Source organism: Astyanax mexicanus, chromosome 18 (assembly GCF_023375975.1).
Source record: "Astyanax mexicanus isolate ESR-SI-001 chromosome 18, AstMex3_surface, whole genome shotgun sequence".
NCBI lineage: Eukaryota > Metazoa > Chordata > Actinopteri > Characiformes > Acestrorhamphidae > Astyanax > Astyanax mexicanus.
Genome location: NC_064425.1, coordinates 27,514,200 through 27,533,914, shown reverse-complemented (window position 1 = coordinate 27,533,914; position 19,715 = coordinate 27,514,200). Strand labels below are relative to the sequence as shown.

At 37.1% G+C, this 19,715-nt stretch overlaps 1 protein-coding gene across 5 annotated transcripts in view; it reads right to left on the bottom strand.

Moving 5' to 3' along the window:
• robo1 (roundabout, axon guidance receptor, homolog 1 (Drosophila)) overlaps nt 1-19,715 on the bottom strand; it is a 480,259-nt gene that overhangs the window by 232,093 nt on the left and 228,451 nt on the right. For all 5 annotated transcript variants that reach the window (XR_007425321.1, XM_022679654.2, XM_049467115.1 and 2 more), the window contains one exon: nt 17,920-18,246. Coding sequence is in view for 4 of the 5 variants with exons in the window: in XM_022679654.2 (XP_022535375.2) it covers nt 17,920-18,246 (327 nt within the window). In the remaining variant the exon portion in view is untranslated. The remainder of the gene's footprint in view (nt 1-17,919; nt 18,247-19,715) is intronic.

The following is a 19,715-nucleotide window of genomic DNA, read 5'->3' as shown; positions in this document are numbered from 1 at the left end:
CAAGAAAAAGAAAAGTAAAATAATAATAATAGCACTGATAATATTAGCAGTTATGATAATGATAATAGTTACTCAATATGCATAATCTGAAATAACAAAAAAGTTAAAAGTTCAGAAATCAATATTGGTGGAATAACCCTGGTTTTTAATCACAGTTTTCATGCATCTTGGCATGTTCTCCTCCACCAGTCTTTCACACTGCTTTTGGATAACTTTATGCTACTCACTCCTGGTTTAGCTTGGTTTGATGGCTTGTGATCATCCATCTTCCTCTTGATTATATTCCAGAGGTTTTCAATTTGATAAAATCAAGGAAAAGCATTATTTTTAAGTGGACTCATTTTTTTTTCAGAGCTGTATATTATATGGACATTTTATTGTCCAGTGTGTTTACTTAGGGAGGAGATCCCTTAATGTCAATTATCTGATCTGTACTCCCATAACAATGTCTTGAATATTCTTAAATTAAGACTTTTTTTTTGTTTGCCTATGATTGAATCCAGCAGAGCTTCTGGAAAACCACCACACTCAAGATGCTTCAGATCTTCTCTGAGCTTCTCTTTTTTTAAGAGTATCAGAAACCCAAGATGTTCACAGCTGACCTTGCTGCTGCCTCATTCTCAGCCTCATTCTCTCTTTCTCTCTCTTTTTTCGCTCATTTTCTTTTCCAATAGCTGAACCGAGCGGCTCCAGCTTCTTCAGACAGATCATAGACTGCTCATCTCTTGCCTCATCCCTTCAGTGCCAAAAAACAACCCTCAAAACACATCAGTTTCAGCAGACCAGTACAGATAGCTCTCAGACAGATAGAGCAAGACATCCCGGAGAGGGCGGGCGTCTGGCCCCTCGGCCTACTGTCCAGAGCAGTTGCCCTGACAGACCCATCCACCCTGAAAACATCCATCCCATCCAGCGCCTCTTTGACAGTGGTGTCCTGATTCCATCCAACAGATCACATCAAAGGCAACCGACATACTGTATCATCCTGAAGACAAACCATATCAGTGGAAGATTATCAGTAATATTAAACAAATGCTGATTCTTTAATGTATCTAATGTGCCAGATCTGACTTAATGCATTGGTTAATATAATTAGAAATTTAAATTTAAATTGTTATTCATAATTACTTTAAATTCTCTTAGAATTAGACTGTTTTGGACATATGCTTAGTTTTCTGTATCTGTGGTATCAGTAAAATTGACCACATTTCTCATTAGATTTAGATTAGATTTAGTTTCTATTTCTATCCTAAATACCTGACAGCTGCTGATCTTGATATTGTATTTATACTATGGAGGCACTGATGTGGGAATTCTGGGCCAGTGCCGATATCAGATATGATATACAGCTATAAAAAAAAAATAAGAGACCCCTTAAAAATGATGAGTTTCTTTGATTTCACCAAATTAAAAATCTCTGGAATAAAAACAGGAGGACGATGGATGATCACAAGCCATCAAATTTTAGCCATTTCTCGTTTTCTGCAATTAAATGCTCTAAATGACAATATTTTTATTTGGAATTTGGAAGAAATGTTGTCTGTAGTTTACAGAAGAAAACACAGATGCTGATGGCAATATAGACATTTAGAACTTACAGAGCGACAACACATTTCAAGTTATACTACACAATATAGCTTTAGAAATAAGTGTTACGTATATATACGTTGCATTTTAGCTTTTAACCACCTGTATGAAAAACAAATAAATAAAAGGTTTCTCCTGAGATTTTATTTTTATTTATTTTTTTATTTTACATTTATTTAGCTAACTAGTCCTTGAATAGACTCTTCACAGCTTTTAACCCCTTTTTATTACAAATAACAGCTTAAATAAAACCATAGATCTATTGAAAGAAATAATAATAAATAAAATTGACTTAAATGATCGGATTTAGGGATGAACTTGGAATTATAACCTCTAATATTAGCCTATAATTTTTTTTTTATTATTATTATTTTTTAGAATCATCAGCATTGACTGATATAATTCTGATATCCCCCTAATTTATATCAGTTATATCTGTATATATTTATTTTATGGAAAGGAATCTCATACTAATACCAATACAATGTATCACAAATTAGCACTACACTTAAAACAAATCTGTTACCCCCAACAATGAAGCAAACGAATGTGTGTGTTGTTTTCGGCTAAATTTATTACAGGATGAGACTGGATTCATCCTCTTTTCCGACTCTGATATCCATTCCAGTATTTCCGGCTTAAATTGCCCGGATACTAATACCCAGTGATATACCATCTCTACACGACTCTATTCCTACTGGATCACTTTTACTCATTTATGTATCTGAGCTGAACTCCATACAGCTGTATTATCCACAGAAATACAAACAAATGAAGAGACTTTATATTAGTAGATTCATATTAGAACATTAGAACAATCAGAATCTGATTCTGAATCTGAATCTGAAAAAAACTGATCAGGTCAAAGCTGCACTCTACAGTGGGGGAAAAAGAGTATTTAGTCAGTCACCAACTGTGCAACTTCTCCCACTTTTCCCACAGATGAGATAGGCTTGTAATTGACATCATAGGTAGACCTCAACTATGAGAGACAAAATGAGAAAAAAAAAAAAATCAGAAAATCACATTGTCTGATTTTTTAAAGAATTTATTTGCAAATACTGGTGGGAAATAAGTATTCTTGTATTTTGACCTTCTGTCACAATCTATTTGCATACTGGGTGTGTCCAACAGTTTCTGACACTACCATAGAAATAAATCAAGTTTGCCTTTAGTTGTAATAACTTGATGTTTAAATTTATTCTAACTCAATTTTTCATTCCCCATTACTTAAAAAAATTGAGCAAACCAGCTCCCTTAAAAAAAGTTAAGTAAACTCAACTCATCCGGTCTTACAGTATAACAAAAATTAAAAAGTTTAATCAACTTCCCCCTTAGTTGTAATAACTTGAAGTTATGCTAACTTAAGTTTTCATTACCTATTACTTAACATTTTTAAGGGAACCGGTTTCCTCAAATTCTTAAAGTAAATTCAACGTATCCGGGCTTACAGTGCACTGTATCTCTAGATATGTGTTGAGAACCCTTTGGCTGCTATGAAGTTTTTCCTCACATTTTTCCCTCTTCATCGTTCCACTGGACTCGTCCAACAAAGCAGTGAAAGTCAAAGTGCAAAGATGTCCTGCTGCTCTGCTTTCCACATCGCCATACACAGGTCACTGTCCCGCTACAGTCTCTCTCTCTCTCTCTCTCTCTCTCTCTCTCTTTTCTAGGCCAGCCACAGTGTGGGTGAGGGGGCAGCTGGCACCACCCCACCACGCTCCATAAACTACACACGCCCCTGACCTTTGATGTAACTGGACACACCATGCTGACGTTGTGGTTTGGAAGCCACTTGGGCAATTAGCCCAATTAATTCTATGAATGTTAATTGTGCGTTATTGTCCATGTGCTGATGCTGGGGAAAAAGCCAGCTGTGTCGCCATAAAAGACCATGTGTACGGTTTATATCACTGCTGACGCTGCTGCTATTACTTCATTATACCAGTAACTTTACAGCAGAACGGAACAAAAAGCTCTAAACTTGAAGAACTGGTAAGTGTAATAAAGCAGCATTATGCAAGAACTGGCAGTTCATGCTCATGAGCTCCTCCTACAACTGGAAAGTGGCATTTGCTCTTTGAGCACATGCTGTACACATGCATTTCTGGACAAGCTGAGAGATACTGAAGTAGAATTGTAACTGAAAGTGAATAAAACATATGGACTGAGTTTACAGCTCTGGAAAATTCAGTTTCTGAATCAGTTTTTTCTGATTGTGCTATTTATAGTTATATATTTGAGTAAAATGAACATTGTTGTTTTATTCTATAAACTACAAACAACTCTGCAAAATTCCCAAAAAAAACAACATTGTCAGTTAGAGCATTTATTTGCAGAAAATGAGATGCAAGAGCTTTTAGACCACAAATAATGCAAAGAAAATGAGTTTACATTAATAAAAGTTTTAAGAGTTCAGAAATCAGTATTTGGTGGAATAACCCTGGTTTTTAATAACAGTTTTTATACATCTTGGCATCATGTTCTCCTCCACCAGTCTTACACACTGATTTTGGATAACTTAATGCCACACCTGATGAAAAAAATTCAAGCAGTTCAGCTTGGTTTGATGGCTTGTCATCATCCATCTTCCTCATGATTATATTCCAGAGGTTTTCAATTTGGTAAAATAAAATAAAAAAACTCTTTTTTTTTTTTTTCCAGCAAGGATTGCACTTTCTGTTTCACCAAAGATACATAGTTCTACAGTGGTAAAGGCACTAAGATAAAGGTTCCCATTCCCAACCTCCTAATTCCTAAAGGTACTATAACTAAAGTAAACTTGAACCCACAAGATTTCCAGTTATCTGTACCTGTAGGAATTAGAAAACATTCACAGTTGAGGTCCCCTGTAAAAGCAATGCACCTATAAAATTCACAGAGCATAAAAAGTTAAATGTGAAGGTTGAAATTTTTAAATTTAAAATGTGTTTCCAATGATTCTAAAGTGTCTACACCAAACCAGCATCGACAACAACTTCTGAACATCCCTCCAGCCTGGAGCTTCATCTTCCATGGCGAGAGGTCTGTCAGCGGCTCGCAGTCGCACTGTAATTAGGCATCATGAATTAGTTTCTTTTCTGATTTTTTGGTAATCCTCAACTGACTTTCATGGCCCCAAATTAGACACACACCCAGCAGCCAGCCAATTAGACAGGGCCGGTTGCTAAGAATACCGGCGCTGCCAGCTGAGAAGCAGATGTGCTCTTACTTTCATTCTGACCACTGGATGGCTTCCCTAGTGCTTCACTCGCTTGACCTTAATTAACTGTGTTTCTAGAAACACAGGTTGTTAACCAGGACAGCATGGACAAAGATTTTGTCAGACGTAACATTAAAACCACCTGGTTAATACTGTGTAGGTCCCCTCTGTGCCACCAAAGCAGATCTGACTTTTTAAGACCCAGCCAGCATTAACTTTTACAGTAGCCAAGGCTACAGTAGCTCTGATGCAGGACTGGGCCTGATGGGTTAGACCCTACTCTTGCTTTATTTATTGCTGTTCATTAAGACTATACCTTTTCCAGGACATATTATCAGTTCATTTATATATATATAAATATAAATTTGTGTGTTGATAGGGTCCAAATAAGTTCCAAATAAGTCTTAAGGGTTGAAAAAAGTAATAAATAAGGCTTTACAAGGATGGTGTCCATCCTTGAAGCAGGTTTGGTAGGTAGTGGCCACTACATACTGAATTCACCCTACAAGACCTGCTGATATTGATGATATCGGGAAGATATCTGTATCGGCCGATAATTGTTTTATGGTCAAAATTTTAAACCAATACTTGCTGCCGTATTTATTGTATGCTAAAAAAGAGCTATTTCAGGCTTTTTTTTTTTCGATTTGTATTTGTTTTAAAGTTGTATCTAGTCTCTGTCAGGTAAAAATGTGTTTATCGGCATTGGCATCGGCATTCCCACGCCAATGCATTCCTGCAAGACTTGCCTGATGTTTTACAGATGCTCTGACTCAACTATCTAGCCATTACAATTTGTCTTCTGTCATTGTGGCTCAGAGTCTTAGATTTATACATTTGTCCATCAACTTCAAGACTTCAAAACTTCAGCACATCAACTTCAAGAACATACTGTTCACTTGCTGCGCAATGCAAAGAACAGTTCCTTACTTCAGTGCCACTGTAACCAGATTATCCATGTTCTGTTACTTTTCTTTGTAATCGTCTCATATTTTATAATATTATTCTATTATTTAATGGGTTTTTTTCCCACAGCTTTCAACATGGAAAGGCCAAATTTTGCAGGGTGGTAGGAACTAAACTGAATTACATTACTTGTTGGTTCTAATGTTATGGCTGATCCATAATGTAATGGGTTTAATTACATTTGAAGCTATGGTGAATCTATCATTTGGTATGCTTAATAATTAGGCTTATTAAGCCTAGTATCAAATATACCAAAGTATTTTGATATATTTTGCAATACTATGTCGATTTTCAAAAACCCTAGACTTTTAATATTAAAACGTTACCTATTAAAATATGAATATACACTTTTCTTGTTAACACCTGTTAAGTATGCATATGATGATTTTTTTTTAATCATTCATAAAATAAAATTGCACCATATAGCCAGAGTTACAGTACCACAATATATATTGAATGGTACTCCATATGTACTTGGCGAATGACAATAATAATTAAATTATTCTAAAAAAAAAGTTTTAATGATATTTTATCAAACTGGTTGAGCAAAAAGCCTCAAGCCTCACCAATCTGGGCGAAAATAAATTTTATGTCAAAACATTTCAGAAAATGTGGTTCCAATTTGTTTTACACTGTTGTAATTTGTAACACTCTCTGTTGTACTATTTTACTCTCTCAACCACCAATCCAACCCTCCAATAATCCCAATTAAACTCATTTCTTCGACTCAGAGAGCAGAGGTATGAAAGAGGGCTGAAAGTTATTCCATTAAGGCTGTAGTAGTGGAGGAGCTGAGGGGGGGAAAATCCTCCAGGGATGCGGCACCTTATCCTCTACAGAAAAGAGGCCACGCGTTTTTAATAAGTTAATTAAAGCAAAGGCTCTAAAGCAAATACGGCGGAAAGACTTAGTGCTGTCTGACAGGAAAACACAAGAAATTAAATTCCACGGCCTGTAGATCTCCATACTGGAGCAGGGGATGTGGAGCGGGGTTAGGAAGCCAGGGGACGTCCTGAACTGTACAGACGGGGGGTGGGGTGCTGGCTGTGTTTTAGCAGCGCATGCCAACTGTCCCAATGCTCTTTACAGATGACCCTCCAGAACGTTTTTCTGAACGTCTGCTGTGACCTCTTCTCCTGCCAAATTCCCCACCAACCCCACCAGAGATACAAAGCCAGGAGAGAAGAAAGTCACCTTAGTTTAGCTCCAGTGCAGCACAACAAAAAAACAGTGCAAGGATACGCTGCTCTCTCAGGAGAAAGATGGATGTTCGCAAGCCATCAAACCAAGCTGAACTGCTTGAATTTGTGCACCAGGAGTAAAGGCGTAAAGGTATCCAAAAGCAGTGTGTAAGACTGGTGGAGGAGAACATGCCAAGATGCATGAAAACTCTGATTAAAACCAGGGTTACTCCACCAAATATAGATTTTTTGGACTCATAAAACTTTATGAATATATATGCATTATTTAAAGTCTGAAAACTTGGTATCTTCTGCAGAGTGCCTCATTGCCTCAATGAGCAATGCCACAGAATCATAGCAAAGCAGCAAGCAGTTACACAGAGCGACCGTCTGTCCCACAGCCAGCAGTGAGGACTATCAGCGTCTGGACAACTGATCTCAGACCCCTTCATCCCCCCGCCGCCTAATCTCCCAGTGCAGGAACTGAAGGAACAGGCTATAATTAGCCCCTTTGATCTGTGATGGCTTTCCAGAGAAGTTACCTTCTAAAAAAAAAGACTTGCCTGAGTTCAACAACCGCTTTGGTGAGGAAGACAACAGAAGAGAGAGTAAATAAAAGCTACTCTACTGTGAACTGTAAAATCGTTAAGAAACCAGTTTCCTCCCTTTCTATATGAACTTGTTCATTTATATATAAATGTAAAGCTTTAATATATATATATATATTTTTTTATCTCAAAGTTAAGTAGAACATTTTGTTCTTACAATTACTGTACGTTCTTAAATAAGATACCACTTTAAAATAAGGCTCATTCATAAAAGGTTTAAAATAGTTTTTAAAGGAGTTTATTAATGATTATAAATTAAGTTGTAAATACTTTAAACACAATAATAAGCACTTAGAACACAAAAATAGAAAGAGCAACAGTGAAAATGAAATAAAATAATATAGAAAGTCACTTTACTCCTTTAATATGTTATTATAGTTAAATGGATAAAGTTATTAACAGAAATGTTAATGATACATGATGCTAAAGACATAGTAAGATACGCATCTAGTATAATCTGGGGTTCAACAGTATAAATGAATGTGGGATCACTATTGGTACACGATAGGACACTGTTCATGGGTTGTAACTGCTTACTAATGGTTTATAACCTAATTAATAACAATTCAATTAAAAACTCAAAAGTAAACTATTCATAAACCCTTTATAAAGGAGCCTAATTTTAAAGTGGTACCTTATAAACACATAAAAAGTAATATTTGTAATAAAGTATATTGTCATCACCAAATCACCCATCTTAATTAACTTTAGGTCAGGGGATTATGGAAGCCAATTTTTTTTTTTATAAAAAAAAAAAAAATAAATAATAATAATATATATATATATATATATATATATATATATATATATATATATATATATATATATTTTATATATATATATATATATATATATATATATATATATATATATATATATATATGTTTTATTTTGTTTTAACTACTAACTCCATATGTGCATAGTTCCCCTTAATTGTTTTCATATGTTTAATATTAATCTACAATGTAGAAAAAAAATAAAAATAAATAAGAAAAACATTGGAAACATGAGAAACATGAGAGGCGTGTCCACATTTTGACTGGTACAAAATTAAAGGGGATAAAATTATGAGGGGAAAGAATTAAAGCATGTGATCATTTAGTAGCCTACCGGCTTCTGCAGCTTAGGTGGATTTCTTAACCCCTTAAAATGCCAATTTTATGATTTTACTCATTATATTTTAACACTAGCAGCCTACTTAAAAAAAAAATCTATATTTTCTATTACAATTGCCATTATGCTTTTCAGTAGCGTTCCTCATCAATCATAGAGGTTTATTATGAAATGATTGAATAGAAATCCTCAAGATGTAGTGGTGTAATGTGGTGTAAAATCCTGGCCTAACCAGGGGTTAATTCACACAGTTTCAATCCAAAAAGCAGTAGCACAAAAGCTCAGTTCCTCTCTGCATCTAATGGCAATCTCATTTGGCCGTTTATACACGTCTAAAGAAGTCCCCTCGCTCTTTGATCATCATTTTTACAGCTGTTTTAAGATGGGGCACGTCTGTCATTCTTCAAAACACAGCCTGACACCGCACATTACGTAATGTGGCCTGCAGTCACGGAGCTTCAGCGCTTACGGCTCTCTCTCAGCCCGGCTTCTCTTACAGCAGCCGCTCTCTAATCTTTTGTTCCACTGCGGGACATTATACGCCAACAAAGCATGACACATTACAGCCTGCGAGTATCATATAGAAAAGAAAACACGCGCACAAAGGAGCACATCCATCCTCAGGGTCATGTGAGTGTACATAAGGCTGAAAAAAAAAGAGAAACGGAGGGAATTCCTGCATTAACCCACTTTACCACTCGTATCCAGGCCAGTACTGAATCCAGTACAGTACAGTACAGTACACTCAGTACAGTACAGTTATACAATAAATTTAATAATAAACCCCCTCACGCTGAAAAAAATGATGCGTAAAATTAACTTTAAAACGTTTTGCAGCTTTCTGCATTTGCTTTTTTTAAGTAAATTTATTTTCAGATAAATTTAAGTAACTTTAACTCGGTTTCAAGACTTAAATGTTACATAGAGTAAATAAGTGAACTGAACTTCAGTCAATCCTTTCTTTTAGTAAACTTTACTTCATTTCTGCATACAATATTACCTAATTACAATTACTTAATTTATATAATATTACTCAAATAATGTATGACACATAATATATAATAATTCTATATAGTTAATAATAATTCTATATAAATAATAATGAAATTTGAATATTTTTAGTTAAAACACACATATTACACTGTCTCAACACATGGATGGTTGTATACTAAAAAGAATGTATTACAGGCCATCCATGTGTTGAGACAGTGTAATATGTGTGTTGTAAATATTTCAATTTCAGAAATTATAATATACTATGTATCATAAATTATTTGGGTAATATTGTATAAATTACGTAATTGTAATTAGGTAATATTGTATGCAGAAATTAAGTAAAGGTTACTATAAGAAAGGATTAATTCAGCAAAATTAAATGAAGTAAAGTTTACTAAAAGAAAGGATTGACTGATGTTCAGTTCACTTATTTACTCTATGTAACATTTAAGTCTTGAAACCGAGTTGAAGTTACTTAAATTTATCTGAAATTAAATTTACTTAAAAAAAAAAGTAAATGCAGAAAGTTGTGAAACCTTTTTTTAAGTAAATTTTACTCATCATTTTTTTTTCAGAGTAAAATTAGACTAAATCTCACAAAACCCTGCATGTAGAAAAGCAGATTATCTTCTCAGTCACCCCCGTGTTGGCTGATCGTAAAAGCTGAGCAGCTATAATAACACAGAAGAGGAGAAAAAAAAGTTGTGTTTTCAGCTTTTGAACAGGATTCGTACAAAGCCGCGTGGGTTAAGCAGAACAAATAGGTTTTTATGGAACAACTTCCCTTTACGAGGCTTTATTGGCAAAACCAGCACTAACATTCCTGCAGTGAAAAGTGAAACAACTGAACAGCCTGTAAATGACTGGGTGCGGTAAATGTACGTACGGATTCAGCACAAGCTTTCTCAGAACAGCAGACGCCTCGGTACAGTATTTATCTGCTCGTTTATTCACTATATTAAGTGCCTCAGTTTAAGCTACTTGCTGTGGGTATCACCACATTAAAAAAAAAAAAACGCATAGCTACTGGAGGTGTGCCATATCATATTATACATTATAACATCGCAAAAAAAATTATTTACACAATAAAAAACTGATCAACTTATTGTGATATCGTAATATAGTGATATGCTGGAAAGTATTCTAAGTCTCTGTGTTTCCACAGCTTTGGCTGCATGTTTAGGGTCACTGTCTTACTGGAGAAATTCATTAATCTAAGCTCACCATAAATAAACGGAATCCACTTCCCAGTCTTAATGAATTGATACAGTATCCTTAATACTATATAAACTTATTTTTTTTTATTAAAGTGTTATTTACTTATTTACTTTATTATTAATTATAAAACTATTTATTATTTATTTTTTATTTCATTAATTATTAATTAATTATAAGAGTGTAGCTGCATTGTTTCTCTATACTAATAATAAGATAATAATACCAATAGTATGAAATAAAAGTCTTATTTAGGACCTAATTTAAGCTAAAAAAAAAAAAAAGAATTAGAGTCAAAACAAAGACAATAATTGTTAGATTCTTAGATTCTTATCTTTTCTTATCTATATTATTTTTTAGTAAAGTGGTGTAAAAAGGTGCAGTATTTGATCCCATTCCAATACACTTGACTTGTAAGCTTGATAAAAAAAAAAGTGATTTTTGGGTATTTGGGAATTTGGGCAAAGCACTTCCATTTATTTATGGTACGCTTGGATTTACAAATTTCTCCAGCACTAAGGCTGGAGCATTAGCATTAGCAGCTAACCGTTAGTTCTGCCCAAAATCACTTAGGAACCGAACCTGAGTGTTCTGGTAAGCCAGGGCGCTATTAGCTAGCGGTTTGTCCACGTAGCATGTTAAACACACAGGCTACAGTTAGATATACTCTCCTCTGAATGGCGAAAGTGCTGGTGCTGCGGTTAGCGGCTAATGCTAATACTAATACTGCTCCAGTCGTGGTGCTGAAGAAAAACTTGACTGAAACTTCTTTATAACGCTGTACTTGTACAGTGGAGTGGAGTAGTTTACTGCTCCTTACAACCTGACTGGTAAAATTTATACATAAGGTGCACCAGATTATAAGGCACACTGTTGATTTTTCGAAAAATGAAGGATTTTAAGTGCACCTTATAGTGCAAAAAATACGGTATATTTAAAAAGAACACTGTGCACTGTACAAGATAAAGGCATGTAGCTTATTGCTTATCTACTATTGGTAAAACTGATCAGAGGTCAGTCTCTCATCATCCACTCAGTCATATTTGGGTGGTTTGTAACTTTTGGTTCCTGCTGTTTAGTATATGGATACAGGACAGAAGTTGAGGCTGTCGCAGGGCCTTCGGGGAATGCTGTCCTTTCAGTTTAAAATGAAGCATTGTAAAATCCCAGAGCCATAGTGTCTCCTGCATTCCTACCAAAGAGTTCCAGCACTGGTTGCTTGGGCAACATAATTACATGTGGGGTAGCTGGGGTAAAGGGATGGGAAGAGGAGGGGGGCGGCAGGAAACACACGGTGAGGGTTTTTCAGCTTTGCCACTGTGCCATTATGGTCCTGTTTGAACCTTACACAGAATAAGCAGCCTAAGGGCTGCGGCCAGTCCGACCGCGGTCTCTCTCTCTCTCTCTCTCTCTCTCTCTTTATTTCTCTCTCTCTCTCTCTCTCTCTCTCTCTCTCTCTCTTTTTCTCTTTTTTTTCCAAGCCATCTTCCCGCCAAGCCGCTCGCTTTCTCGATTCTGTACTTTGAAATCCAGCCTCCGCAATGAACACTGTATATCATCTGCTTTCAGAGCTGCTGTTTTTAGCTCCCGAACTTGCCGATACTCCTGCACTCCTGCCATGTGCTCCCGCTGCTCGCTATGAACCAAATATCATATGGCAAATATATTATTACATATTTTGATTGCAATACGAACCGGCAAACCGCGCGGATGCTTACGATTCTTCTGAACGCTCTGGAAATAGCTCGGGTGACAACTTTTTACGATTTTAAGATGCTGAGAATTGCTTAATTTGTTGGGTTTTTAACAGTAATATAATACTTTTAACTAGTGGCGCACGATATTGGGAAAAATACGACTGATATTGCAATATTTTCTGTTATATATATATTGTGAGAAATCATATGAATCTTTAAGAATATTTTGGATTTCTTTTACTGACCAACTGCACATTTCATTATAGAAAATGTATAGAATTAGTCCTATTTAATTGGATTAGATGCAGTTAGGGTTGCAAAATAATTTATTTAAATAGTTGACAACTAATTCAATCATATGTTAGATAGGTCTACGTTATTATACACAGTATAAGTACAGTTGCTGCCCCCTCGTGTGGGGCAGTAAGCCAATCAAAGCCATGGCAGAGTAAAGCACCATGAAGCTGGATGCATGTTGGAACCGTGGGTAAAGGAAATTCACAGTAAGTTTGTAGTAAATTAATTTAATTTGTTTTTTCACTTTTCATTTGTTCCAAGAGTCTGCTAGAGTAGTTAAACAAGATGTTTCTCATTCTTAGTAAATGTATATCTCAGTCAAGATTAGGGAACAAGTTAGCATTAATATTTCCCACTTGATTTCCCTTCCACCTTAAATTTTGGCAGCTTGAGTAGCAGTTCCAAAGAAAGCTGTAGTTTTACTCGCAGGTTTATCAAGTTTTCCATTCCACCTTAAATGTGGCAGCGGCAGTTGCAATCAGAGTAAAAGAAAATCAATTCAAACATTTTTAATAATACAATTTAAAGCCTTTTTAAGGTCTTTTTAAGGCATGGAAGGGTTTGAGAACCACAACTGTTGTTATGTTATTAAATAATGATAAGAATAAAATTAATGTAACTGTTGGGGAATATATCCCACTACTAATGCATATTGTTTGTGTGTGAACAAATGGTGATAACTATCGTGTATTGTGCTACAATAATGTTACCAATATCCAATTTTGAAGTAAAATAAAGAATACTGGCCAGATACAACCCAACTTTTGGTAAATATATCATGGTAAGTGCGCACAATATCAGTTTTCCCAGTATTGTGCATTTGCACATTGCTGTATTGATGCTATAACAATATATTGTGTAGCCATAGTCTAATAAACCAGGATATTTTGTGAACTACCTGCAATTCTGTGATACCAAAAAAAAAAAAAGGCCAGAGAGAAAGGCTATTAGCATACAATATATTACTTAGCCCCGTACCATCCCATGCCATATTTATGAGTCTTAATAAATATTTATGAGCTCATATTACTTGACATTTAGATTTTATGTTTATGATCAACCCCCTGAATATGTTGAGTAAGGATACAGCCAATCTGTTCCCCCAGTCAATCACAGTAGCCAATAGCTTCATTAAAAACTTCCAAATAAAATCATATCTATTTTAACTTTCCCCGTAAAACAGGTGTGGCCGATGCCTCGTGTCTGTAAAGGGCTAATGTTTGTGCAGGAACGTAGACGTAGGATGATTCAGGAGCTGAAACTCTGCCCGTCCAGCAGCAGATGCCGATGTCACACATTTCACTCCGGCTCAAAGCAGTCAACCGTTCCCCCCAGCCCGCTGCCAGGTCGATTAGATTACAGCAAGAGTCTTGGTGACAGCTCATGGGCATACTTGAAAAGTGGTTGATATCTGAGATCCTCCCCACTCAGGTTGGAGAAGAGCCCGTACACTGAGAAGTTCATGTCACAGGCCAAGCACTGTTTGAAGCAAATCCACCTTGAGAAATGTGAAGCAGCAAAGTCAAAGAAGAAAGGAAGCAAAAAGGGAAAAGAAGAGATCTGCCCTAATCGGAAGTACGAGATTCAGACAATGAGGGAACATCCCCTTAATGATCACAGCCCAAGACCAAATTAATCCATCCTCCATAACACATCTCATAAACACGGTCCTACAGCCCCAACGCAGCAGTGCTGCTGGAGTTTTTAAACATCTTAATATCACCGCCTACACTAGTTCACCAAAGAGATAAACTGTATACAGTCATCAACATTCTGTAGAGAGCATCCTCTGATCACTGGTGAAAGACTAAAGGATGACCAGCGCAAACTGTGCAGCAACAGATTTACAGCTTCTGTCTCTGACTTCATGCCGCTGGGTGGTGGGGGGTAAGTTAAGTAAAACTAAGCTAAGTAAACAAAACTTTAACAAAAAAAACAAAAAAAACTTTAACAAAAAAAACGAGCGCTGGATGTTAATCTACACAGATTTCTCTCCTGAAAACTGTTTATTTGGGTGAGTAAAGCTCTTCCGTTTATTTATAGTAATCTTAGATTTACAAATTTCTTCCGCACTAAGGCTGGAGCATTAGCATTAGCATTAGCAGCTAACCCCTAGCAGTTAGCAGCTAATGCCGCCCAACAGTGCTACACTGAGGAACCTTGAGTGTTCCGGTAAGCCAGTGTGATATTAGCTAGCATTTCAACTCATGTGGCTTGTTTTAACTCACCTCTGAAGGACAAAAGAGCTAGCATGGTTAGTAGCTGATGCTAATGTCGCTCCAGCAGTGCTAGCAGGGTTAGCAGCAGGCTACAGGCCGATAATACTCACCTCTGAAAGGGGAAATAGCTACTCCAGCCCCTGTGCTGGAGAACTAAACTGAAGCTCCTGGATAACGCTGTACTTCAGCAGAGTGGCTTTATTGCTTCTTATATCCTGACTGGTAAAATTCATAAATAAGGCACACTGACGATTTTTGGGGAAATTAAAGGATTTTAAGTGCAGCTTATAGTGTGAAAAATACTGTAATTGGAGTTGTTTAAAAAGGAGGTGATAATGGTAAAACTGATCATTGACCCACCATGGAAGTTAGGAAGAACAAACAAAATGCTATAGTAATTTTTAAGTCTCTCAAAGGACTCTAAACAGTGAAATGACCACTGATTCAGTGCTGATTTGCTTTCATCCAGATTTAAAATACAAAACAATCGACAGAACAGAAGAAAATCTCTCTGCATCCTGAAGAGAAACTGTGGGAGATGCTTTGTTTCGCTGATGACTCCTGGCCACCTACTGAGGTCCCTTTAAGAACTACTCAACCCAGCTCTATCTGGCTTGCTCCAGCCACCAGGACTGCCAGGCAGGCAGGCAGGCAGGCCCACCGACGCGAACACATCCTGCCCATCTCTAGATTATCCAACCCAGTGAGCCCATTGAGGAAGCAGCCCCGGGAGGAAACGGGAAACCTTTTCCATTCAGCTGGAGAAGGTACAGCCTTCCTGCATTCAGAGCATAGCCACAGGGTCAGACACAAGAGGCCTGAATTAAGACTGTGGCCTGGTTTCCAACCACCCCAGGGAAAAAAAAAAAAACAAAAAAAACGACTGGTCCCTCAGAGGCCTCCATCAGGACACCATTATTCAAAGACGGAGAAAGCCGAGGAAAAGCTGCTGTGATGAAGAAATTCACTCTTTACATCTTGCAGAGACTGGATCCTGAATGGAGCTGACTAGGCCTGTCACGATAATTCTGTTCAACCTCAATCATTTTACAGAGCTCAACGCTAAATAAGCTTTTGTTCAGTTTTTTTTTTTTTTTTTTTGTCAGCAGAGGGAGCCTATTAATGTGAATGAGTTTTTGGTTATTCTGTATTTCAATCTCTATTAAGGCCCAATCACATTTCACTCCTTGGCCCTACCACACCAAGGGGTAGGGGTGTCCTTATTCTTGTTAGGCTGGAGGGGTAGGGGGAAAGGATAGGGCTTGTTAGCTCTTCATACATAGATTTTTCAGAGGGGTATGGGAATCACTGGTTAATGGCGGAACAAGCGACCAAAAAAAACAACAACAAATGTAAGTTTTTTTTTCTTGTTAAAAGTGATGATTAACACTATATTACCATAGTTTAATGTGTAGTTTCAATGTTTTATGGCTAAATTCTTCATGACAGGCATAAAAAACATAGCTAGTAGTTTGTCTAAGTAGCTAGCTTACTAACCTTCCTGTTCCCATTGCAGCGTTAAAGGCGGAATGGAAAAATTAAATAAAATAAAAGCTAATCAAAGCTAATTTTAGCTCCCTGTCATAGAGGAATTAAGAAATGGAAAATAATAATTCATTTCTGCAACTTTTAGCTCCTTTCTGAAGACATACATACAATATTCTAAAGTTAACTGTAGTTAACCAGCAACAGCTAGGTTACTGAACTTCAGCGCCCCTGATGATGTATCGGGTGCTTGAAGGGTTGTCCTAATTCTTAGGGGGAGGATTTCACCCCTTCCTCTTGCAACTCTGTTCCAAGGGGTAGGGGTAAGTGGCAGGGTCAAGGGGTGAAATGGAGTTGTCCCTAAATCTTTGTAATTTTGTGCATTAAAAATACACCAAACAAGCTAAAAAGTTATTTTAAAATGTGCACTGTGGTGCATGCTCTTTTCAGAGAGGATACGTCTAGTGGAGCAAGGACTCTGTTCGGTCCATGAGCAGATGAAGGCTCAGTTTGCTGTACTGATATGTCCACGTGCGCAGTAGTTCTTGTATCAGCACCAATAGCAGCACAGACCACTCTGTTTTTAGAATGAATATTTTGGCTTTACAGAGATGGTCACCAAAGCACACTGATACAATTTGTATTTACATTAATATACTGTGTGCCCTTGTTCATGAAAACTATTTATTAACCCATCTTTAAAAGGATGTAATTGCATTGTTATGCTATTATATGATCATCATATAGTATAATTTGCAAATTCTACTCTTACCCTTACATAACATTAATTGATATTGATTAGTGGAATTACTTTTGCGACAAGATATTGTCCAAACAAATATATTTAACATGAGGCCTAGTCTTGAATTAATCTCACTTTCCTGCTGCTGCATCTCTACAAACATTTCATTCTGCTCAACAGCCACAATATTCACACATTCACAATTCACATGGATTTCATCATCTCCACGTGCAAACATACTGGTTTCTTGGCCAACATCATGATTCATGGCCAAGAAATGACTTTTATGATCATTTTTTACTGGTTCTTTTCTAGTGTTTAAGATTTACAGAAATCTTTCTTTAAAAGAACTGTCCAATCAAAAGGTAATTTTGTTAAAAAAGACATCTTTATTTTTAAGAAGTTCTGTCTACTAAAAGCTACCAGCCCCAGGGACAACCAAGTGGTCCAACAGAGGCCTCAAACAAGCTGAGAAAAAAGTAGAAGAGCTGCCGCAATGCCAAAATCAATGCCAACATTTAGTCACATCCCTGAATCTGACTTTTCCACAGCTGGCCTGGTCATCCGCAAACCTCAAAAAACAAGCAAACACAATGAAGCCGTGCACTTACTGGCTACTTCCAGCGAGGCGTTGTGGCTGACGGCTTCTCCCAGGTAGTTTCGGGCCACGCAGACGTAAGAGCCTTCGTCCGGTTTGCTGCGGCGGCCGTGGACTATCCTGAGGAAGAAGAGCGAGCCGCTGGGCAGCAGCATGCGGTGGGAGCGCGAGTTGTCCCGGTCCGTCTCCACCCTCTCTCCATCCTTGTACCACTCCACGGTGGGCGTGGGCCGCCCCTCGGCCTTGCAGTTGAGGGTGGCCGGCTCGCCCTTGGACACGATGAGGTCGGAGGGGTGCTCCACGATGCGGGGAGGGTAATCTTCCAGCCGCAGACGGGTTCCTGGAGGACACACAGAGAGGGGAGAACATTGGAATCCAATGTAGAAGCAATGCTGCCTCATACAGAGATGGGACAAAAGTAAAAACAAAATTTTAATTAGCTACAAAAAAAAGACAAGGAGAAAGAGAGATCTGAGAGCAGAGCATATGGTAAAGGGACAGAAATATAGTATAAAGCATTCGGGATACAGTAAAGAGGGAGGCATGTTCAGGCAGGGCTTCTCAAGGGCATCTGGCACAGGTGCTGATGAAGCTTCATAGCCTTTGCTGATCCAGTCATTTACAGTATTTTATATTCAGCCAGAGCACTCTCGTGCTGCGTCTCGTGTTTAGTGCTGTTCTAATAGAGTTAAAACAATGCACCGGGTTCTCTACTGCTTATACATCTCACACTCCATTATAGAACAATAAAAACAACAGCTCTCAGCATCGGCTGAAATTTCATGATACGACAATTTGAGTGAAATAACAATTGTCATTGTTATCGGAAACAAAAAAAAAACGCATTTAAAATAGCATAGCCTACAACATTTTTTTTTGTACTACTGTAACTCAGTGGAAGGTACAATAAAAGCACATACAACAAACAGTGTGAATATTGCATTACTAACTCTTTCATTACTGATTATTCTATCAATATTTAGTGTAATGGTGTTCCTTAAATCTAATGGTTCAACTGGTTGTGGTTTGCACTTATTGTTTGCACTATATAAGACCTAGAAAAGTTTTATCTTATTTCTTCAATGTGTACGTTATATGATTTTGTCAAATAAAACTCTAGTTTTCACGTTTTCTATTTTTCATTTTTGACATTTTCCTTTAAAATTTTATTTTTAAATCTCGTCTCGTCTCGTTCTCGTGAACCCAGTATCGTGTCCCGTCTCGTCTCAAGATATCAGTGTCTCGTCACACCCCAAGTATTTGTTTAAAGCAGGGTTTAAAGAAATGTCTGACCTCACGAAAGTCTATTCACTAAACGGCCATCTTTGTGACGTTGCCAGGCAGTTATTTCCAGTTGAAACCAGAACACACTCTAATCACTATGAATGGTGAGAGACCAAACTCAAAAACCTAATGTGTAACAAATAGTTTGTAGTTTTTGGCACAATAATGCACAAAAACGTGCAATCTCCAAGTTGAGGAGACTTTTTTTAAATGGGGTTGTTCACGTGGTGGGCACATGCCAAGGTACCAATAAATGTCTGTCCATTGCTTGTTGTCTAGGATATTATATAGTGGCACACCCATTTTTATTTATTTTTTGCCAAGATAGGAATATGACAGAAATATACCTTCACATCCAGACCACCACGCCCAAAAGCACAGATATATTCACAAACACCGTTACTATTTAAACGACACAGACCAAAGGCATAAAAATAGACTTTTTAAGGGTTTAAGGGGTGTAAGATAGAGCTCTAAAACTTAATATTGCCTGGCATAGACTCCACAAAGACCTCTCTGAAGATG